At 46.8% G+C, this 24270-nt stretch overlaps 1 protein-coding gene across 1 annotated transcript; it reads left to right on the top strand.

Moving 5' to 3' along the window:
• Positions 1-2778: 2778 nt before the first annotated feature.
• Positions 2779-10392, top strand: LOC149460385 (olfactory receptor 6X1-like). The gene is made up of 3 exons (XM_089679750.1): positions 2779-2799; positions 7762-7902; positions 9522-10392. Exons 1-3 carry the CDS (start codon positions 2779-2781, stop codon positions 10332-10334), a joined length of 975 nt encoding a protein of 324 aa, XP_089535876.1. The 3' UTR covers positions 10335-10392.
• The last annotated feature ends 13878 nt before the right edge of the window (positions 10393-24270 follow it).

Below are 24270 nucleotides of genomic sequence, written 5' to 3'. Positions count from 1 at the left end.
TATTTGTAGCATAAACACATCTAATTATCTGCTTTGGGAAATTGTCAGTCCCCACAGTGATAAATCAGTAAATCAATTGATCAGAATAGTATAAAAGAGCTGTAAAAAGCTCACAAGATGTAACACTGAGATATACCTGCGGGGACATGGGTCTTTTTATGTTATCATTAGTGCCGTAACTCATTGTTATAGTACATCTATTTATTTCCCCCAAGACAAATGGTAAGACTGACCATATTACTCTTGCTGCATAATATAAGGCTGTAGCCATTTGGTATACATTTGTTTTGTATTATTTTATTATTAGGATTATTATTATTACTTCTTTCAGGTTTTAAATGCTCTCTGTAAACTCACAAAGTAGATTTCTCTTTTCATCCTGTTCTGATACCCATCATCTGCACAAGAAATTGTGCCAAAAAATACCTCATAAAGGTTTTGACTGAACTTGGGCAAAATGTTACATTGTTCACATATCATCCTTCACTCTCCACCTTGGATATTCACATCATAGCATACACTATGCTCCACACCTCAGAACTTCACATATCATAGTGCACACCACGCTCTCCACCTTGAATCTCCACCTATTATAGTGCACACCATGCTCTCCACCTTGAACCTCGACCTATTATAGTGCACACCATGCTCTCCACCTTGGATCTCCACCTATTATAGTGCACACCATGCTCTCCACCTTGGATCTCCACCTATTATAGTGCACACCATGCTCTCCACCTCAGATCTTCACATATCATAGTGCACACCACGCTCTCCATCTTGGATCTCCACCTATTATAGTGCACACCACACTCTCCACCTCAGATCTTCACATATCATAGTGCACACCACGCTCTCCACCTTGGATCTTGACATATCATAGTGCACACCACGCTCTCCACCTTGGATCTTCACCTTCTATAGTGCACACCATGCTCTCCACCTTGGATCTTCACCTATTATAGTGCACACCACGCTCTCCACCTTGGATCTTCACATATCATAGTGCACACCACGCTCTCCACCTTGGATCTTCACCTATTATAGTGCACACCACGCTCTCCACCTCAGAACTTCACATATCATAGTGCACACCACGCTCTCCACCTTGGATTTCCACCTATTATAGTGCACACCACGCTCTCCACCTTGGATCTCCACCTATTATAGTGCACACCATGCTCTCCACCTTGGATCTCCAGTTATTTTAGTGCACACCACGCTCTCCACCTCAGATCTTCACATATCATAGTGCACACCATGCTCTCCACCTTGGATCTCCAGCTATTATAGTGCACACCACGCTCTTCATCTCAGATCTATACATATCATGGTGCACACCACACTCTCCACCTTGGATCTCCAGATATTATAGTGCATACCACGCTCTCCACCTCAGATCTATACATATCATAGTGCACACCACACTCTCCACCTTGGATCTCCAGTTATTAAAGTGCACGCCAAACTCTCCACCTCAGATCTATACAAATCATAGTGCACACCACGCTCTCCACTTTGGATCTCCACCTATTATAGTGCACACCACGCTCTCCACTTTGGATCTCCACCTATTATAGTGCACACCACGCTCTCCACTTTGGATCTCCACCTATTATAGTGCACACCACGCTCTCCACTTTGGATCTCCACCTATTATAGTGCACACCACGCTCTCCACTTTGGATCTCCACCTATTATAGTGCACACCACGCTCTCCACCTCAGATCTATACATATAGTGCACACCACGCTCTCCACCTCAGATCTATACATATCATAGTGGACACCACGCATAGTGTATTTTTTAGTGCTCACAATGCATTTTTATTGCAAATATAGATCTGAGAAAAATATGCAATAATGTTATGCAAATAATTGCAACTACCAGGTTTTAATTCCAAGTGTCTTCTGCTTTCAGAAAATATACAAAGGGGTTTTAAGAGTGTTTTCATTTAAAAAAAATATGTGTATGTGGCTTTGGCTTGTGAAAGGGTTAAACTTCAGAAATGTTTAAAAAATGTCAATTATACATTGTTCCCCATTGAAAAAATAATGTCTTTATTTCATTCAGGATATACTGTATGTATAATATTTTTTTTAATCGGGCATATATGTATTATTTGAATATTTGTTGTTAATGGGGAGATATGTTAAAAGGACAGAACTAAAAAAAATTAAAAACAAAATGATTAAACACTTTGTATTTGTTACACCCAATAGGTCTGAATGTGGAAGTGAAATGTAGTTGCTGTATAGCTAATTACAAATGTATATTTAATCATGGATTTATTTTTACTGAAGATATTCAATCATAGGCCACTTTATTAGGTACACCTGTTCAATTGCTTGGTAACAAAAATAGCTAATCAGACAATAACATGGCAGCAACTCAATGCATTTAGGCATCTAAACATGGTGAAGATAACCTGCTGAAGTTCAAACAGGGAAGGAAGGGGATTTAAGTGACTTTGAATGTAACATGGTTGTTGATGGAAGATGGGCTGGTCTGAGTATTAAAAAACTGCTGATCTAAGGTTTACAGAGAATGGTCCGAAAAAAGAGAAAATGTCCAGTGAAGTTGTGTGGAGGAAAATGCCCTGTTGATGTCAGAGGTCAGAGGAGAATGGGCAAACGTTCGAGATGATAGAAAGGCAAGCTGTCATGTCAATATGGACCAAAATCTCTGAGGAATGTTTCCAACACCTTGTTGAATCTATGCCACAAACAATTAAGGCAGTTCTGAAGGCAAAAGGGTGTCTAACTTGGTACTAGCAAGATGCACCTAATAAAGTGGATGGTGAGTGTATATCTCCCTAATAAAGTGGATGGTGAGTGTATATCTCCCTAATAAAGTGGATGGTGAGTGTATATCTCCCTAATAAAGTAGCCGGGGAGGGTATATCTATGCCAAAGACGCACAAATCTATCTCTCAACCCCCCACCTCACCCCCTCGTTCTCCGCCCGAATCACACACCTACTGAGCGACATATCAGACTGGATGTCGCTCCACTTCCTTAAACTGAACCTCTCCAAAACCGAGTTTCTTGTCTTCCCCCCAGCCCGGACACCACCCCCCATTGACTTCTCCATCATGTCCAACAATGCAACCATCAAACCCGCCCCGTAGGCCAGAGTACTTGGTGTCATTCTGTACTCCAACCTATCCTTCCAGCCCCAAGTCCAATCTTTAACAAACTCGTGCAGACTCCACCTCCTCAACATCGCCAAAATCCGCACGTTCCTAACCCCAGAAACCACTAAACAGCTCATCCACTCCCTCATCATATCACGACTCGACTACTGCAACTCCCTCCTCACTGGCCTGCCTCGCCACAGGCTATCCCCGCTCCAGTCCATCCTGAATACGGCTGCCAGACTCATTCACCTTTCCAACCACTCCGTCTCTGCCACCCCCCTCTGCCAATCCCTCCACTGGCCTCCACTCAGTGTCCTCCACCCCCCTCTGCCAATTCCTCCACTGGCCTCCACTCAGTGTCCTCCACCCCCCTCTGCCAATCTCTCCACTGGCTTCCACTCAGTGTCCTCCACCCCCCTCTGCCAATCCCTCCACTGGCCTCCACTCAGTGTCCTCCACCCCTCTCTGCCAATCTCTCCACTGGCTTCCACTCAGTGTCCTCCACCCCCCTCTGCCAATCCCTCCACTGGCCTCCACTCAGTGTCCTCCACCCCTCTCTGCCAATCCCTCCACTGGCTTCCACCCAGTGTCCGCCACCCCCCTCTGCCAATTCCTCCACTGGCTTCCGATTGCGCAATGGATCAAATTCAAAATCCTAACACTGGCGTACAAAGCTGTCCACCATACTACCCCGAACTACATCACCGACCTAATATCCAAGTACCACCCAGCACACACACTCCGCTCCTCACAAGACCTCCTTCTCTCTAGTTCCCTGGTCTCCTCCTTCCATGCCCACCTTCAGGACTTCTCCAGGGTGTCACCTATCCTCTGGAACTCCCTGCCCCAACCCATCAGATACTCACCTACTCTCCTCTCCTTTAGGCGCACCCTGAAAACCCACCTCTTCAGGGAAGCCTACCCCACCCCCTGCTAATTTGCCGACCTCCTCCACTCTTCCTACCACTCCATCCCCCACAGCTATCTCCTCCTGTGCCACCATCCCCTCCCTCCTAGATTGTAAGCTCGAAAGAGCAGGGCCCTCAATCCCCTCATGTTTTGCATTGTATTGGTATTCTGTCACATGTTCTGCCCCCTTTGTAATGTACAGCGCTGAGGGAATCATTGGCGCTTTATAAATACTGTATAATAATAATAATAATAATAATAAAGTGGCCGGTGAGTGTATATCTCCCTAATAAAGCGGCCGGTGGGTGTATATCTTCATTAAAATAAATAATAACATTATACATATAGCCCCCTTAAAGATAATTCATTATCTTTGATTATCAGCAGATATTTGTTCCAGTGATGTTTGAAAAAGATAAAAAGAAATAGGGGTTCTTTCTGATGCGTGTGCAGAATTTCAATGCACACAAACACATTGTAATACAAATGTATTACAGGCATTTGTACAAAATAAAAGATGAGGTTGTGTTGAATAACTAGGTACCAGATATAAAACAGTATGCTCGGAACCCAACAGTTTATGGTCCTTTCCTTCCTCAAAAACTTGGCTTCCACTGTAACCCATGCATTTCAAAGCTCCATCTACCTTCTTCATCAGGGCATAACAAGCCAATCTATTTCTTTTTTTATATATATATGAATACCAGATCCATTAACCCCCCCCTTAATATGCAGTACTAGTTAACTCCATCTATCTAGGATAAAATGACTTCCACTAATGTTAAAACAAGTACCTCAACTTGCACCACCTGAGAAACACATTGGCCCAGTGGTCAGGAGTGCTGGCCAAGGTTGCTGGGTGGAGATTGACCAATCAGTGATCACACGTGATTCCCAGGGAATGCGCACAGGCAATGAATGTGGGTGGACATTTAGAAATGTCCCCCCACATCGGTAGCACTCCCGTCCAGACGTTTATCGGCATGCGCTGGACGGGAAGAGGTTAAGAGATAACTGCCTTTCTGCCATGTTTGGTTTCAGACAGACTGGTGTCCATGTCACTGCAAATAATGTATTACTTTAAGTGATTCTGGGGAAGAAAAAATCTACCTATATATCCTACAAAAAGATGAGGTCATTTTACTGAAACTTCTTACTACCTCATGACTTTTGTAACATAACAACGTTGTAATACAACAAACTCAAACTGATTCTTTATAATGTTGAAAGTAATATCCACAATACAGCATTATGTATTAATTGTTAAAACCAATTAATATAGATAAAAAAATATACGTATGTGGAAATTGAATATAGTAATATAAAACCTGAATTACTTAAGTTAGCAAGTATTCGCTTCATGCAATACTAATAATATTACAATTTACATTTTTGGATAAAATATTCCTGTCAAATAATAATAACACCATATACAATGTAAAGTTTAATATGCACTCTTTCTCCAGAGGTTCGTGGAGAAAAAAAAAATCATTGTTAACAGTTCTTTTGTACTCTGTTCAATCTGTACATGGATTCATCCGTTTATCCTACAACTTGGTAAAGGATAAACATGCCTAGTCTTTATCTTGTAACGGTCTGATACCATCATACTTTCCCCAAATTTATAACCTGGGAACATAAGCTGTAAGAACTTTGGAATGCTCTTGAAATCTGTGTTCAGAAACCATGAAAATAGAATATATAGAACAAAATGTCTTCCCTCATGCCCATGTAAAGATTATATGTTCAGGCCTTCCTGTTACATTCTGTGAGTCCAGAACAGTTCCTGGGCAGAAGTGCTGGCCAAGGTTGCTGGGAGGGAGTGCCTGCAATGGTTGCTAGGTGGGGATTTCTGGCCAAGGTTCCTGGGCAGGGGTGATGGCAAGGTTGCTGGGCAGAAGTACCGGCCAAGATTGCTGGGTGGGAGATGCTGCCCAACATTGCTGGGCAGGAGTGCTGGGTGAAAGTGCTAGCCAAGGTTGCTGGGTGGGAGTGCTGGCCCAGGTTGCTGGTAAGGAGTGATTTTGAACGTTTCCTGAGCAGGAGTGCTAGCCAAGGTTACTGGGCAGGAGTGCTGGCCAATCAATAGGCCTGGCTGAAATGTGACATTTGCTCTGGGTAGGAGAGCTGATCAACATTGCTGGGGGTGAGTGCTGGCCAAGGTCGCTAGGCTAGAGTGCTGGCCAAAGTTGCTGGGTGGGAGTGCTGCCCAAGGTATCTGGGTGGGAGTGCTGTCCAAGGTTACTGAGCGGGAGTGTTATCCAAGGTTACTGGGCGGGAGTAATAACCAAGGTTACTGAGCGGGAGTGCTGGCCAATCAATAGGCCCGGCAGAAATGTGACATTTGCTCTGAGCAGGAGTGCTGTCCAACGTTGCTGGGCTTGAGTGCTGGCTAAGGTTGCTAGGCGGGAGGGCCAGCCAAGGTTGCTGGGTGGGAGTGCCGGCCAAGGTTACTGAGTGGAAGTGCTGGTCAAGGTTGCTGGGCGGGAGTGCTGGCCAAGGTTGCTGACCAGGAGTGCTGTGCAAGGTAGCTGGGTGGAAATGCCGGACAAGGTTCTTGGGCAGGAGTGCTGGCCAAGGTTGCTGGACAGGAGTGCTGGCCAAGGTTGCTGGACAGGAGTGCTGGCCAAGGTTGCTGGACAGGAGTGCTGGCCAAGGTTGCTGGACAGGAGTGCTGGCCAAGGTTGCTGGACAGGAGTGCTGGCCAAGGTTGCTGGACAGGAGTGCTGGCCAAGGTTACTGGGTGGGAGTGCTGTCCAAGGTTACTAGCTGGGAGTACTAACCAAGGTTACTGAGCGGGCGTGCTGGCCAATCAATAGGCCCGGCAGAAATGTGACATTTGCTCTGAGCAGGAGTGCTGTCCAACGTTGCTGGGTGTGAATGCTGGTCAAGGTTGCTAGGCTTGATTGCTGGCTAAAGTTGCTGGGCGGGAGGGCCAGCCAAGGTTGCTGGGTGGGAGTAATGGCCAAAGTTGCTGGGCAAGGTTTCTGACCAGGAGTGCTGGGCAAGGTAGCTGGGTGAGAGTGCCGGCCAAGGTTGCTGGGCGGGAGTGCCGGCCAAGGTTGCTGGGCGGGAGTGCCGGCCAAGGTTGCTGGGCGGGAGTGCCGGCCAAGGTTGCTGGGCGGGAGTGCCGGCCAAGGTTGCTGGGCGGGAGTGCCGGCCAAGGTTGCTGGGCGGGAGTGCCGGCCAAGGTTGCTGGGCGGGAGTGCCGGCCAAGGTTGCTGGGCGGGAGTGCCGGCCAAGGTTACTAGGCGGGAGTGCTGGCCAAGGTTACTAGGCGGGAGTGCTGGCCAAGGTTGTTGGGTGGGAGTGCTGGCCAAGGTTACTAGGCGGGAGTGCTAGCCAAGATTGCTGGGCGGGAGTGCTGTCCAAGGTTACTAGGCAGGAGTGCTGGCCAAGGTTACTAGGCAGGAGTGCTGGCCAAGGTTACTGGGCAGGAGTGCTGGCCAAGGTTACTGGGCAGGAGTGCTGGCCAAGGTTACTGGGCAGGAGTGCTGGCCAAGGTTGCTGGGCAGGAGTGCTGGCCAAGGTTGCTGGGTGGGAGTGCTGGCCAATCTTTAGGCCTGGCAGAAATGTGACACTTGTTCTGATCAGTTGGTGGTGTATAGGGGTGAGAGCTGAATTGGTTAACCACAGCAAGCCAAAATCACAGTGCAAATGCATCTTTTGATCTGCAGAATATTGTATATGATGTATGATTGTCTCCTCCATAGACGGTGTATCCTGAGAACTGCACAGCCATCACTGAAATTGTAATCATTGGATTTAAACCTTATCATGTCTTCCGGGTTCCAATATTCATTCTGTTCCTCATCATTTACCTTTTGATCTGCAGTGCAAATGTAATGATCATCTACAGTTGTGACCAAAATTATTCAACCCCCACTGAAATTGAGTGTTTTGGCCAGTTTGACATTGCTTTTGATCATTCAGTCATCTTGCTTACATTTACATTAAAGAGGCACTTGTAGGTCAGACAAATATAACATAACAGTTATAATGAAATAACCACAAATGTCTTTTCTGTGCTCACAGCATTATCAGTTTTATTCAACCCCCAAGTGACATTCAATCTTAGTACTTAGTACAGCATCCTTTTACAGTTATAACAGCTTTTAAACGTGAAGCATAGCTTGACACAAGTGTCTTGCAGCGATCTACGGGTATCTTCGCCCATTCTTCATGGGCAAAGGCCTCCAGTTCAGTCACATTCTTAGGCTTGCGCACTGCAACTGCTTTCTTTAAGTCCCACCAGAGGTTCTCAATCGGATTTAAGTCTGGTGACTGCGATGGCCACTCCAAAATGTTCCAGCCTTTCCTCTGCAACCATGCTCTAGTGGACTTGGAGGTATGCTTGGGATCATTGTCCTGTTGAAAGGTCCAACGTCTCCCAAGCCTCAGGTGTGTGACGGACTGCATCACGTTTCCATCCAATATCTCCTGGTACTGAAGAGAATTCATGGTACCTTGCACACGCTGAAGCTTCCCTGTACCTGCAGAAGCAAAACAGCCCCAAAGCATGATTGACCCTCCACCATGCTTCACAGTAGGCAAGGTGTTCTTTTCATCATAGGCCTTGTTCTTCCTCCTCCAAACATAGCGTTGATCCATGGGCCCAAACAGTTCTAATTTTGTTTCATCAGTCCACAGAACACTATCCCACAACTTTTGTGGTTTGTCCACATGGCTTTTGGCATACTGCAGTCGACTCTTCTTATTCTTTGGAGACAGCAAGGGGGTACGCCTGGGAGTTCTGGCACGGAGGCCTTCATTACGCAGTGTGCGTCTTATTGTCTGGGCTGAAACTTCTGTACCCACATCTGACAAATCTTTTCTCAGTTCCTCAGCAGTCACACGGGGACTTCTCTCCACTCTACGCTTCAGGTAGCGCACAGCAGTCGAAGTCAGCATCTTCTTTCTGCCACGACCAGGTAGCGTTTCAACAGTGCCCTTTGCCTTGAATTTGCGAATGATGCTTCCTAAGGTGTCTCTTGGTATGTTTAACATCTTTGCAATCTTCTTATAGCCATTGCCCTTCCTGTGAAGAGAAATCACCTCTTCTCTTGTCTTCCTGGACCATTCTCTTGCCTTCACCATGTTTGTAACCACACCAGTAAATGTCTAGAAGGAGCTGAGTATCACAGTCATTTTAAAGCTGCCTAATTGGTGCTTATTATGCTTGATTGCTGCTCGGTGACATCCACAGGTGTTTTCAATACCTGATGGAAAGCACCTGTATGAACCTCTGTTCTTCAGAGTGGTAGTCTTTAAGGGGTTGAATAATTGTGGCAATGAAGAAACCACATAAGAACCATTTACTACTGTATTACATAAACAATTGATGTCATTTTAGTTGCATTTGGGTAGTTACAACGTCCTTGTAGGATTTGATTCTGAATACAATTCCAAATGTACACTATAGTCCCTAAACCCCTTTACAGCATTGGGGGTTGAATAATTTTGGTCACAACTGTATATAATATGGAGTAGCACTTGCCTTAAGGCACCCATGTTTTTCTTAATTCAAAGCATGTGTGTCTATGAACTGGTGAGCATTACAAATTTGGTTCCAGTGATGCTCTATTATATCATTGCTGAGCGACCGACCACCACTGTAACCGGATGCATTGTACATTTACTGGTGTATGCAACTGCCGGAGATGTTGGATGTTTCCATTATGCTATGATGTCCTATGACCGATACTTGGCTGTTTGCCATCCATTACGTTATTCTTCTTTTGTGAATAATATCATCTATCTCCGAGCCGTCATTGCTTTTTGGATTATTTCGATTGGATTTGCAGGTGTAATGTCCTTTGTTTTTAGCCAGTTACAATTTTGTGGCCATAACACAATATTCCATTTCTTCTGTGACTCTTCTCCATTCGTGGGCCTGGCCACCTCTGATACAACATATGCCCATTTCCTTACTGCTCTAATAAGTGCTTTTCTGATATTGGGCACAGTTTTGTCTGTTTTTGTATCATACATGTTTATAATTCGTGCAATCCTTAAAATTCCCACATCCTCCGGCAGGAAGAAGACCTTCTCCACATGTAGCTCCCACCTCATTGTGTTCTCCATGCAGTTCGGTCTCGGACTTGGTGCCTATGCATTGCCTGCTGGAGCTGCAACACCTCAAGCCAATAACACTTTTACAATTGTAAACTCTTTATGTACCCCATTAGTGAACCCCCTGATATATTCATTTAAAAATAAAGAATTTCAGGCAGAATGGCTCAAAAGGGTGAGGAAAACTGACAAAACAAAAAGCTGGGGAAAATAGATAGGACGTGCTAAAATCTATCAGTTTCCAAGCCGATCCAAGCAGACCTATAAATAAAAATCACACCTAATCAATACTACTAAATGCGTTCCCTTTCTTCCCACCCAAACATTATAGGCTGCACCTATATTGTTTAGGTGGTAACATTTTCTAAGTAATAACATTCCCATTCCTCAATGGGCTGTTTTGGCTAAGGCCCTTTCACACATTGAGGACCTCATTATGATCAACTGGGGATCTGTATGTTATTGGAGGTAGGTGGGTGTAAACGAACAATCTAGTCCTTTTACACCGACCGATCCATAGGGGTGATTGGAGGGTCTGATCAGATCCACCTGAAAAAACTGCCAGGTAGACTTGATTGGACCCTTCATGTGGGACTTGCACACATCAGGGCAGAAAAAATTTAAAAGGGGTCATCTCAAATCTTACCTAAAGCACCCTGTCACTTAACATATGCACTGACCATAATGCTTCATAGTCACTGCAGATAAAAAATGCTTGTTTTGCAAGCGTTTGACTTTTTTTCTGCCTTTAATTACCCCTTCATGTTAGCCTATGGGGTTGATTTACATAAACTGGAGAGTGTAAAATCAACCAGGGGCGGACTGACCATTTGGAGGGCCCGGGGTCAGTAGGGGGCCCCATGAGATGCCCCTGGTACCTTTTTCATAGGCTTTGAGTTTGGGCAAGGACACAGGAGCCCCATGATCCCCTATTGCCGGGGGGCCCCATGAGTTGTCAGTCTGCCCCTGTTTCTAACTTCAGCTTGTTCAATTAAATCTTTGAAAAAGAAAAAAACTGGAAGCTGAATAATGAATGTTCTGGCCAATAAAACGAATGAATGCCCAAGCACGTGAGGCACATAAATGCACCTGCAAAAAATGTGGCTTTTTGAAGCTGCTTTTCTACTGTCGGGAGAAAAAGCATTTCGAACAGCTGGGCAACCATTCAGTGTTCATGAGGTCTAAGGCCCCTGTCACATGGTGGGTCCGATCCAGCTGTTGGTTTTTCAAGTGGGCCTGATTGGCCGGTCTATTAACGACACTATTCAGCAACCAGCAATATGTTATCATTTAGGGTGCTTAAACCTCTCCACAGTGGATCACTCTGCTAGTACAATAGTTTTGAACCCCTTGCCCTCCAGAGGATTCCCCCCTCCTGACCAGGCCATTTTTTTTTTGTTACGGCACTGCGTTACTTTAACTGACAATTGCGCAGCCATGGAACGCCGCACCCAAATGAAATGGACATCATTTTCTCCCCATAATAGAGCTTTGTTTCGGTGGTATATGATCACCTCTGTGTTTTTTTTTTTTTGCGCTATAAAAAAAAAAAAAAGACCGACAATTTTGAGAAACAAACAATATTTTTGACTTTTTGCTATTAAACATGTCCAGTAAAAAAATGTAAAAATATCAAATTTCGGCATAAATTTCAGCAAAAATGTATTCCGCTCCATGTCTTTGCTGAAAAAATGTTTACAAATGGCGGTATAGATACTGGGATTTTTTTTTATTTTTACTAGTAATGGCAAAGATCAGCAACTTATAGCAGGACTGTGGCAGGCGTTCTGACACTGGGGGGGAGCTGACTTGGTGTCACTGACATTCCCAGTGACACCAATACAGTGATCAGTGCTAAATAAAAATACTGACATTGTACTAATGGCACTGGGCAGGAAGGGATTAACATGAGGGGTGATCAAAGGGTTAACTGTGTGCTGTTTTACTATGGGGCTGTTTGCGTAACTGCAAGCACACTGCTTTGTATGGATGTGCTTTGCACAGCCATGCAAAGCAGTGTGCACAAGCTGACAGGGAGGAGAACAGTTTTACTTACAAACAGTTCTCCTCCCTATCAAAGATCCTCAGCAATCACCGGGCGCCGCAGGGTAACCACCAGCTGGAACCTGGTGACTGACAGCCGCAGCTGCAAACGGCGGCGCAGGTATGGCGTGTGTGCACCTCGTGTGTGCCCCCTACTCGGAGATGCAAAATAACGTATACAGTATATACCAGGGGCGGACTGACAACTCATGGGGCCCCCAGGCAATAGGGGATCATGGGGCCCCTGTGTCCTTGCCCAAACTCAAAAAAGCCTATGAAAAAGGTACCAGGGGCATCTCATGGTGCCCCCTACTAACCCCAGGCCCTCGGGCACTGCCCGAGTTTCCAAATGGTCAGTCCGCCCCTGTATATACATGATTTTGTGCACCCATGCCGCCCTGTAGCAGTATTTCTGCTATAGGGCAGACGGGAAGCGGTTGATGTATAGAATAAGCACACCACATAGCCAAACTGCTTTAGTTTGTATTAGACATATACAGTACATAGAATCACCCAGCAGGTACAGCTAACCCAGTATGTCATCTGCTAAAGCATTTTGGCTATGTGGTGTGCTTACTCTATATATTCAAAACTATTGGATGGTCTATTAACCCCCTATAGACCGGTGGGCATAAACAGACCGTTTACATCCACCTATCTCCAATACAATCTAAGTTCACAAAAAACAGAAGGGATCTGTCTCCCTCCATCTAGGCAGATTGGAATGGGAGTGGCTGAGTGAAAAAGGACAGGGAAGACCATTTACTCCATGGCCACCCATAAAACAGAGCGGGCTTGGCTCTGTGCCCACTGAGAATACAGCAGGTTTGGCTGCACTGACAGCATCTGTCTCAGAAGGTGAAATGTGGCCTGGCCAGTCCAGACCCAATGGGGAGGATTCCTATACGGAATGGCATGTCCCTAGCCTGTCCCTAATTGTCCAGGACCTCTCTCTGCAACAATCACCTGGTATCTTTCCAAATACCATCTACTTCATAAATGCTTGGCAAAATCTGGGGGCAGAAATTCAAAAAGGCTCTGCTGACCCAAGATGGCCACCAGGAGTCACCTGAATGCAGAATAGACCAGAACACCACCCCAGGGGACCAAGGGTTCTCCTGAATTCCTTTCCAGCTGCAGCAGCACTACAGAAGGTACAACCCACAGTAAAGAAAGGAGACTGCACCTGCCTGCACCCCTACTGATCAAAACGGAGTCAGCCCCATTGGGATCCAACACTTATATTGACACTGATCGGGGCGTACCTACAGGGGTCACAAGGGTCATAATTGCGACCTGGGTCCATGCTGTAAAGGGACCATGCGGCCCCCATGTATGCCTGGATCGAAGGAGTGGCAGGAGCAGCTTCCTATAGGAACCAATCTCTATGTGTTTCCCCTGCAGCCACTGAATGCTGGCTTCTCCTCCTCTCCCTACCGCAGGCATTCAGTGGCTGCAAGAGGAAAATAAGGATCTATTCCTCTATTTTCAGCCACCCCTGCCACTTCTCCTTTCCAGTTTTTTTCTGCTGCCCCACTCTGTCCCCCCTGATCTTCAGCCCTCCCCTGCTCTCTATCTCCATGCTCTCTACTTTCCTGCTGCTGCGCTCTCCACCCCCTGTATTCCTTGGCCCCCATGCTCTCAGCCCCCCCCCCAAACTCTTTCCTGGCCACCCCTCTTCCACAGTTCTGCCAGGTTCTTCCTCCCCTCTCCTGCAGTTAGCTGCGGGGGATCTGTCAGGATGGAGAGCAGAGTAGGGGCTGGTAAATGTCATTTATAGGCACCTTCCTTTTCTGAATGGACAATCAGTGATTGGTAGCAATCACTGACTCTGTCCATTCATAACTGAAACATAGTAAACTGTATGTACTATGCTTCAGTTTATGAATGGACAGGAAGCTTTATACAGAGCTATTCCTGTCCACTAATTCTGTGCAGCTGAGGCTGCAGAGAAGGAAATTTAGGGTTGTGGCCTCAATCTCTTTGCTCTGTCCCAAAGGTGGAACATCAGAGGTCTGTTTAGACCCCTAATATTTCACCAAAGCCTCCCAATGTGGCTCATAAAAAAAAATTGTAAAAACAATAAAAAAAAGGTATAACAAAATAATTTTGCATATATCTTCTCCACCTGAAGGCACCACCACAGCTCATACCACAAAGGTTGTAGTTCAAAATGATGGTTACAAAATACGGATGGAAATATAGGAACATAGAGCTTCTCCACCAAAAGACAACTCCACAATTTATACCATAAAGGTTATACTTCATTAAACCATCTCAGGATGTTAAGATGCATGTAAAAGAGAATGTCACTTACCTGATTGGAGACTGAAATGACAAGGTCAGCCTCAGTTGTGTCACTAGCCCTGACCCCACTGGAAGTGGAACAGAGGTTGTCTAGGGACCAGGGGGACAAGAGCACCAGCATATGTTTGCAGCTCTTGCAGTTGGAGACTTTGGAAGACTGATGAACCTCTGATTCAGAAACAGTAGCGATATGCAGGGCTGGTATGGTAGGTCGCCAGGTGTGCACCAGCTAAGGCAGGAAGCTGGGATGGGAGAGAGGAGCAATGTCATAGGAATAGCTGGGGTCATCAACAGGAGGACAGCGAGGTACCAAATCAGAAGCAAGCCAAAGTCATCAGCAGAGCCGAAGTCAGGAACCAGTATCAAGCAGGAGAGTAATCAGAGTCAGGTCAGGAACAAGCCGGGTCAGCAACAAGGAAATCACACACAGGAACAAGCAGGAAATGGGGAACAGCTGAAGACCAGTCAGCACTCAGCACAGGCAGAGGCACCTTTTAAATAGTCCATCTGGTGCCAATCTTTGCCGTGCGTGTGCACGTGCATGATCGTGCATTTCTGTACGTATGCGCATGTCTATTCACGGGAATTCCCTTACAGAGAAACAGAAGCTCCTCAAGGCATAGTATTAAGGAAATGCAATGTTTAATAGAAGAAGATGCACTTACAAACCAATAGTAGTATAAGCATATAAATTTGCTATTGTTTCCAACTGACAAAATGGCCGCAGTACATGGCATGATGACGCCAGAGGGCGAAGCGTCACCCTACGCATTTTGTCATAAATGGCATTGTCAGGGGCGTGGCCTACAACGTCCATCACACCTTATATAGCAACAGACAGCAAAATGATCCACTCTCAACTGCGTTCCACGGACCGGAACTAAAAGCTGAGGATACCAAAAACTGTAAGCGGCAATAGCTGCCCAGGAACCAATACAGCTTGCACTCTAATTACAGATTAATGTATTTTCTTCGGACCCGCCCATTACAAAAGTATAATAGCATCTACTATGTTTCTAATTAATATAAAAGATAAGACTTTGTGGAATGAACAAGTAGGAGATAAGAGAAGTCTAAAAATGTGTAAACTTGGGAAACAACCAACATTAATTGTACTTCATATTGGAAATGATTGATGCAATATAAACTTTCAGAGAAGCCAAAGGGATGTAGAGTAATAGACACTTATCTTTGCACATGACTGAGTGTGTTGATTCTTTATGTATGACACTTTGTATGAAAAAGAACATATTTTGGGGGCACATCTGCATCCCTGAAAGGCGTCAACTTGCCAACATCAACAATAGTTGGGAATCTGTTGCCACCTTGGTTGACCGTCAGAAATTGTTGTCATGCATATTACTTCTGTCCTTTGTGAATATGAAATTGGCTTTTTTGGTTTGTCTCAATAAACCTTGGGTAATGCACTAGGCATTTGCACCCCCTGTGTGTTCTTTTTCAGTTCATGGTTGGATTCCCCTGTCTGAGGAGGGCTGCACATCCAAAGCACTGTCTTGGAGGAAACAACAGCCCTGCACTATATCCCAGTCTGGCGACTGTCCTTTTTGAGTACTGGAGAATGTGTTTGTGAACTACATTTTGTATATTTACTGTATGTCAAAATGTTTATGTTTACTGTATTGCCAAATTACAGTTTTGAGTAAAAAAAAAAATACCTTCCCTGTCATATGTGCTGCATCATGTGATTTAAAGCCTGTAGATGTAGATAATGCGATTTTCTTTCCTGAAACCACTGTTGAGAAAATCCCTCCCACTCAGTTGTTGTGTTCTCCTGGTGGGCGTTGCATTGGAAGGAACCGTCCCTGCCAAGAGAAGACAGTAATCGCTAGCGGCTAAAGCCACTGGAAGTAATAGCATGAAATATTAGACTGGCTGGATGTATCCAAGTTGCACAATTGGTTACAATCAGCCTGCCCATAGATGGTTCAAATCTCAGCTTGTCCCTGCTGGATTCTCATGAACAGTACAAAAAATGGCCACTGCCCCAGTCTATAATTGGTTTTTGCAGCAAGGACACATGAACGGGCAATGCATGTCAAAAAAAGGAGAAAAGAAAGATCCAAGTCAACATTCCGGCTAGCTTGCCAACAACCGAATTAACCTACCTAACAGTATGCGTTAAAAACAGGGGTTTAGTTAGCACACATTTGAAAATACATATGTAAGCCACAGAGCCACGTCACGACACCCCGATAATCTGTGGTCCTAACTCTACAAATTTTGATAGCCCCCATAGTAGAGGCACATGTATTTAATGGATAGATCAAGGGCAGGTGAACCTGAGGGAGCTCACCCCTCTTTAAAGGCACAGGAGCGCACTGGATACCCAGCATGTAGCACAATGGCAGTTGACTTGGAACTTTCTTTTCTCCTTCTATTTGACATGTGTCGCCCGTTAATGTGTCCTTTCTGCAAAAGCCAGTTATAGGCTGGGGCAGTGGCCATTTTTTGTACTGCTGAATTGTAGGTGAGTGGGTGCACTAGGACACCCTGGCTGCCATTGTGCTACATGCTGGGTGTCCAGTGCGCTCCTGTGCCTTTAAAGAGGGGTGGGCTCCCTCAGGTTCCCATGCCCTTGATCTATCCATTAAATACATGTGTTTTTACTATGGGGGCTCTCAAAATTTGTAGAGTTAGGACCACAGAATATCAGGGTGCCGTGACGTGGCTCTGTGGTTTACGTATGCATTTGCAAATGTGTGCTAACTAAACCCGTTTTTAACTCATACTGTTAGGTTAATTCGGTTGTTGACAAGCTGGCTGGCAAGTTGACCTGAATTCTCATGAACACTCGAGAATGGTATTTTCAATCTGTCAGATGCTATCTTGATAGGGGGCCTTATATGTAAGGTGATTTCCTGTGTTAAAAATGCCAGACAGGTCTAAAGGGAGAATCAGAACATATGTGGGTTGCCAAAGACTTGGGGTGAGGAAAGTCAGGAAGAAGAAGAACAGCAGCAAGGGAGGATTGTGTCCAAGGGCAGTTTGCAGAGGACTGGAGGGAGCAGCCATCTAATTCCACTGGATGGAACTGTCCCATTGGCACATGCCACGGCCATCCTCAGGTCAGGTTCTCATTGAACTCTGCGGTCTGGGCCTTTTTTGAACACATCTGCTGCCAACAGCACTGGTGTTTTCTGCAGCCTCTGCCTGCAATGTATCTACTGTGGTAAAACTACCTCCATTTTGGTACTCCATGCAAGGGAAGACACATACATTTGGATCACAGGAGGAGCAGCATCTCAGCAATCCCTGTCCACAGCAAAAGGCATATCTGTTCTTGTTTGTCACATTTCATCTCCCTCCCCTCCACAAGATTCTCCAGGTACAACAACCACAACAACTTCAGTATCTAGCAATAGGGAGGAAATTTTCTCAAAAGGTTTCAGAAGCTTATAGAGTGGCTTATCAGCAGCTTATCAGGATGGTCAGCACTGGGCTTTGCTGAGCAGGGTCAAGTACAGGCTCAAATCTCATCACAAGTCTCCAACACCAACCACATCATCTTTAGCAGCAACTTTGACCAGACAGATGTCTCTTCCACAACTACCGGAGCTAAAGAAAGAATTGTCATCATGCCCAGGGTTTCCAAAGTCAGCTTGGCAAAACTGCTGGCTTTGCAGATGCTTGCATTTCAGCGAATGGAACTAGCCACCTTCCATGAGTTTATGGACTGTGATACACCACAGTGGCAGGTGTCCAGCCTCCATTATTATAAGCAGAAAGCCATTCCTGCCCTCCAATAGCATATAGGAGGAAATGTATCTGTGTCGCTAGACCTCTCTATCTGCAGGGTGGTCACAGTCCAGCAAACATGAGTAGAAGCACTACATCTCCTTTACTACATAGTGGTTGGATCTTTTGGCAGGTAGTGATGCTCCCCACATGTTTTGTACCTTGGTGTTTCTACCCCCTTTCTCTCAATATCTATATCCTTTCACTCCTCCAAACCACCAGTCACTTCTAGCACCCCAGAGCCTATGCAACAGCCGAGGCAAAATGCTGCAATGCTGCATTAGCATAAGGCCTGAGGAAGAGGAGCCACACTGTGCCAGAGATTCTGACAGCTGTTCAGAGGCAGGCTGAGAGATGGTTGACCCCATGTCATATGTACAAGGCAAGGTAGTGTGTGACAATGGCACCAACCTTCTGGGAGAACTCACACATGTACTTTGCCTGACACATGAATTTGGTGGTGAAATGGTCCTTAGTTAGGTGCCATGGTTTTCAGGATGTCCTGCAAAATAGCATTTGGCCAGTTTAGGTCATGAGTGGGGCTCAGCACCCGCAGGGAAGAGAACTCACACGGAGACCAGATGTTGCAGTAGGTGCCATGGTGTCCAGGATGTCCTGCAATAGGCCAAAATAGCATTTGGCCCCTTTAGGTTGTGAGTGGGGCTCAGCACACGCAGGGAAGAGAATTCACACGGAGACCAGATGTTGCAGCAAAGTATATTAATGTGAGGATATTGAGGCAATATAACAGAGGCTGCAAATACAGCTGCACCAGGCCAGTGAACTGTACAGAAGAAATCCGTGCATGCTGTGGACACCCAACAGCATTCGACAGAGGAGGCAGGTGGAAGGCATACCGGGGCACCTGAGTAAGGATGGGCTGTTGCCCGAGACAAGGCAACAGTGCTTAGTCTGTCCCTCCTCAACAGGAACCTATCCCTATGCTAGGCAATCTTTTCCTAACCCACAGGGGTTCTTTCTGACCTGACCACTCACAAAATGAGCACCAACCAAAGGTAGGGGGCAGTGCTATTACTTCAAGGATAAATTCACCTTTTGTAACATGTTACATATTATACCCATATTCAGGGTGTAACATGTTACGAGCTGACCTGCCCCTGCTCCCCACTTTAACAGCTAGAGGAGGATCTTCTCACTCCTCGCCAGCTGTCAAATTTAAAAAAAATGTGGCTTTGTGGCCTTTTTGGTGGATCAAATTGGATGTCGGCAGGTGTAAATGGACATGTCTGGTTATAGAAAATAAATAAAATTGCAGTGCTAATCAAGAAAACAAAGTGCAATAAATCAGAAAAAATTCCAGTTAAGAAGTCACAAATGTAATTCTCATGATCCACAATCACAGGACACCTGAATGGTTCAGCCATTACCAGAAACTGACCAAAATACACCCGTCAATATAGGCAACTCAAATGGGAGATGAATATGTGTAGAACATGGAAGCAGCAATCCTCATCTAGATGGATATCAATCTTCCCTTTAAACATCTGAAAACGGTCCTAAAAGAAGACTCCCATCCAATATTTAGATAAGGAATAAAAGAGAAAGGCCACTCATAGTGTAGTATTTAAGTAATAAAATCACCCTGTTTAATTACAAGTTACTCGTACAATGTTTTGGATGGTTACCAGCATTTTAATAAATTTTCCAACCAGGAAAATGGCCGCCGTCCCTCCAAAAAACATGTCTGTTTCTACCTGCTGCATAGAGGAGAATAGAGGTTCTGATTAGGTCTGCCTGAAAAATGGGCAGGTGGACTGAATTGGAATATCCATGTGAAAGGAGCCTAAGAAAGAAGTTGGAGGAGGCAGAGGAGGAATACAAGAGGGAAGAAGATTGGTATGCAGAGAAGGAGAAAATAGGGCAGACTTTCAGGTGGACATTTCATTCCTCCTAAACCCCAGGAGTTGTAGATGAGAGGGGCAAGAATTTGTGAGGACACTGAGGTCCTCAGCAACACCAAGGAGGTCCTCTGTTGCAACTAATTTGTAAAATGGGTTCTTTCATACTGAAATGCCTGCACAAGGACCCCAGAATTTTGGCCACGAAGGAGATGGATTATTTCTGGGTGACAAAACTTTTTCATTCCTAATACAAGGGAAACATTGCAATTTCTTATGCTACCATCCCAGAGGGAGCAAAAAAATTATAAGAAGTGCAGTGTAAGAAGCTCTAGGCCACAGATAATGACAGCATCTTCTCTCATGCCAACAAGCCTATAATCCCAAAATCCCTGAAAGAAGGAGAAATCATACGGTGGCCTCTTTAACCTTTAACCCCAGAGACTTTTTTGGCATGCATGTTTACAATTAATTTTCCAACCACAGCAGATGACCTGGCTGCAGGCAGCAGTCATGGACAGCACCGCATCACCATATAATTACAGACTACTTGGGGTGCAGGCCTATTGTGGACACTCTTAGAAGTGAGGACCCTGTAGACTGTTGTGTGGTCAGGCTGAGCCACTGGGCAGGACTTGCACAATAGATCCTGAGGCCTTTGACATTCCTTTCAGCCAATGTGCTGTCTGAGAGGGCCTTCAGCAAAGCAGACAGTTTTGTTACAGATAGACAAAGCCACTTGTCCATAGACACTGTAGCATGGCTCATATAAAAAGAAAAATTATTATTATTATTATTATACAGTATTTATAAAGCGCCGATAGTTCACTCAGCGCTGTACATTACAAAGGGGGACAGAACATGTGACAGAACAATACCAATACAATGCAAAACATGAGGGGATCGAGGGCCCTGCTCTTTCGAGCTTACAATCTAGAAGGGACGGGATAGTGGTACAGGAGGAGATAGCTGTGGGGGATGGAGTGGTAGGAAGAGTGGAGGAGGTCGGTCAAGTTAGCAGGGGGTAGGCTTCCCTGAAGAGATGGGTTTTCAGGGTGCACCTAAAGGAGAGTAGGTGATAATCTGATGGGTTGGGGCAGGGAGTTCCAGAGGATGGGTGACACCCTGGAGAAGTCCTGGAGGCAGGCATGGGAGGAGGAGACCAGGGAGCTAGAGAGAAGGAGGTCTTGTGAGGAGCGGAGTGTGCGTGCTGGGTGGTACTTGGATATTAGGTCGGTGATGTAGTTCGGGGCAGTATGGTGGACAGCTTTGTACGTCAGTGTTAGGATTTTGAATTTGATCTGTTGCGCAATCGGAAGCCAGTGGAGGGTTGGCAGAGGGGGGGTGGCGGAAACGGAGCTGTTGGAAAGGTGAATGAGTCTGGCAGCCATATTCAGGATCGACTGAAGCGGGGATAGCCAGCGGCGAGGCAGGCCAGTGAGGAGGAAGTTGCAGTAGTCGAATCGTGATATGATGAGGGAGTGGATGAGCTGTTTAGTGGTTTCTGGGGTTAGGAACGTGCGGATTTTGGCGATGTTGCGGAGGTGGAGTCTGCACGAGTTTGTTAAAGATTGGACTTGGGGCTGGAAGGATAGGTTGGAGTCCAGAATGACACCAAGTACTCTGGCCTGCAGGGCGGGTTTGATGGTAGCGTTGTTGGATGTGATGGAGAAGTCAATGGGGGGTGGGGTTCGGGCTGGGGGGAAGACAAGAAACTCAGTTTTGGAGAGATTCAGTTGAAGGAAGTGGAGCGACATCCAATCTGATATGTCGCTCAGTAGGTGTGTGATTCGGGCAGAGACCGAGGGGGTGAGGTGGGGGGTTGAGAGATAGATTTGTGTGTCGTCGGCATAGAGGTGGTAGTTGAAGCCATGAGAGTGTGTGAGTTGGCCAAGGGAGGAGGTGTAGATGGAGAAGAGAAGGGGCCAGAGGACAGAGCCTTGAGGGACCCCAACAGAGAGGGGGAGTGAGGGGGAGGTGGTAGCATTATAGGTAACGCTGAAAGAGCGTTGTGACAGGTAGGATGAGAGCCAGGAGAGAGCAGAATCTCTGAGGCCGAGGGAGTGTAGTTTTTTGAGGAGGAGGGGTGGTCAACTGTGTCGAAGGCCGCAGAGAGGTCAAGGAGTAGGAGCACTGAATAGTGGCCATTAGCTTTGGCGGTTAGAAGGTCATTGGAGAGTTTGAGTAAGGCGGTTTCGGTGGAGTGTAGGGGACGGAAGCCAGACTGTAGGGGATCGAGGAGGTTGTTGTCGTTGAGGTGAGAGCATAGGCGGGTGTAGACGAAGCGCTCGAGGAGTTTAGATGTAAGTGGGAGCAGGGAGATGGGTCTGAGGTTGTTCGGGTCATTGGGGTCCAGGGAGGGCTTTTTAAGTATGGGGGTGATGTGTGCATGCTTCAGTGGGGAGGGGAAAGTGCCAGAGGAGAGGGAGAGATTAAAGATGTGGGTGAGGGAGCGTAGGATGGAGGGGGAGGGAGGTCGTAGGAATTGTGAGGGGATAGGGTCGAGGGGGCAGGTGGTGAGGTGGGCATCAGAGAGGATCTTGGAGACTTCCTCGATGGTAGTAAGGTCAAAGGTGTGGCGTGTTGGGGGAGCTTCAGTATGAGGAATGTAGGGTGGGGTGGAAGAGGAGGTCAGGGCAGTGGTGGGGCCGTGGGAGAGGGGTGATGAGGAGGTAGCTGAGTGAGGGGGAACGGGGTTGGAGAGAGTTTGAGCAGCGACGAAGTCCCTGCGGGTAATGTCGAGGGGGAGGGGGGATGAGGGGGTAGCTGTGTGAGAGGGGACGGGTTGAGAGGGCGAGTGAGTTGCGGCAATGTCCTTGCGAATTGTGTCAATCTTGTTTTTGAAGTGATTGGCAATCTCAAGGGCGGTGAGTGAGGTGCTGGGTGGAGGTGGGGGTGGAGAGAGTAGAGAGTTGAAGGTGGAGAAGAGTCGGCGAGGGTTGGAGGAGAGGGTCTTGATGAGGGTCAGGAAGTAGGCTTGTTTGGCTGCGTGGAGGGAGGAGGTGTAGGTGCGGAAGGCAGATTTGTAGTGGGTGAAGGCTTGTTGGGATTGTGTTTTGCGCCATAGTCGCTCCAGGGCACGACTGTGTCGTTTGAGGGTTTTGGTGTGATCAGTCTGCCAGGGCTGGAGCGGTCGGGGTCTGATGTTGCGTGTGGTTAAAGGCGCTAGTGAGTCAAGGGCTGTTGACAGCACGTTGTTGTAGGCAGTCATAGCCAAGTCGGGGCAGGACAGGGGGAGGATGCTGTCATGTAGTTGATCAGCTGCAGAGTGGAGGGGGGCAGGGTTAAGGTTGTGGAGGTTACGGCTGGTAGTAGTGTGACATTTGGAGGGGTAGGCGTTGGGGGACGAGGAGATAGAGAAGGTAATCAGGTTGTGGTCAGAGAGAGGAAAGGGGGTGTTAGTGAGGTTGTGGGGAGTGCAGTGGTTGGAGAAGACAAGATCAAGAATATTACCGTTGGAGTGGGTGGTGGATTGTATGCACTGTGCAAGTGGAAAGGAGGAGGTTAAGTGGAGGAGATGGGATGTGGCCGGGTTGTCGAGGTTGACAGGGATGTTGAAATCCCCAAGAATGATGGTGGGTAGCTCAGAGGAGAGGAAGAAGGGTAGCCAGGAGGAAAAGTCATCCAGGAAGCGGGGTATGGATCCAGGAGGCCGGTATATCACAGCAATCTTCAGGGGGGTTGGGGAGAATAGTCTGATGCAGTGGGCCTCGAAGGAGGAGAAGGATAGGGAGGGGGGGTTTGGGAGGACTCGGAAGGTGCTCTGCGGTGACAGGAGCAGACCAACCCCACCACCTTTACGACCGTTAGGTCTGGGTGAGTGGGTCCAGGTGAGACCTCCATAGGAGAGTGCAGCAGGGGAGGTAGAGTCAGTGGGCTGGATCCAGGTTTCCGTGATCGCTAGGAGGTTGAGGAAGCGGGAAACAAAAAGGTCGTGGATGGCACATGAAAACGGGGGGGAGATTTTAGGGAGCAGGGGGACAGATACTAGGTTGCGGGGGTTGCGGTAGGACGTGGAGGCGGGAGGGTGTTGTGCGGGTGAGGGAGGTGGTGGAGGGCCAGGATTCGGGGAGATGTCCCCAGCGGCTAGGAGGAGGAGAAGGGTGAGAAAGGTGGCATGGGAGCGGGATGTGCAGGAGCGTGATAAACTACTAGTGGAGGTGTTGGGGTCAGTGGGAGAGTGGA

Source organism: Staurois parvus, unplaced genomic scaffold (assembly GCF_062004578.1).
Source record: "Staurois parvus isolate SC_StPar_1 unplaced genomic scaffold, SC_StPar_1.0 ptg000231l, whole genome shotgun sequence".
Classification (NCBI taxonomy): Eukaryota; Metazoa; Chordata; class Amphibia; order Anura; family Ranidae; genus Staurois; species Staurois parvus.
Note: the sequence above shows the minus strand (reverse complement) of the source record. Positions and strands in the feature narration are given on the sequence as shown.

What these genes read in the sequence shown, in the direction of transcription:
- LOC149460385 (XM_089679750.1), top strand. Translation starts at nt 2,779, where the DNA reads ATGCACCTAATAAAGTGGATG. An exon ending in TGCACCTAATAAAGTGGATG is followed by an intron (nt 2,800 to 7,761) that starts GTGAGTGTATAT and finishes TCTCCTCCATAG; the next exon opens with ACGGTGTATCCTGAGAACTG. An exon ending in GTGCAAATGTAATGATCATC is followed by an intron (nt 7,903 to 9,521) that starts TACAGTTGTGAC and finishes TGGTCACAACTG; the next exon opens with TATATAATATGGAGTAGCAC.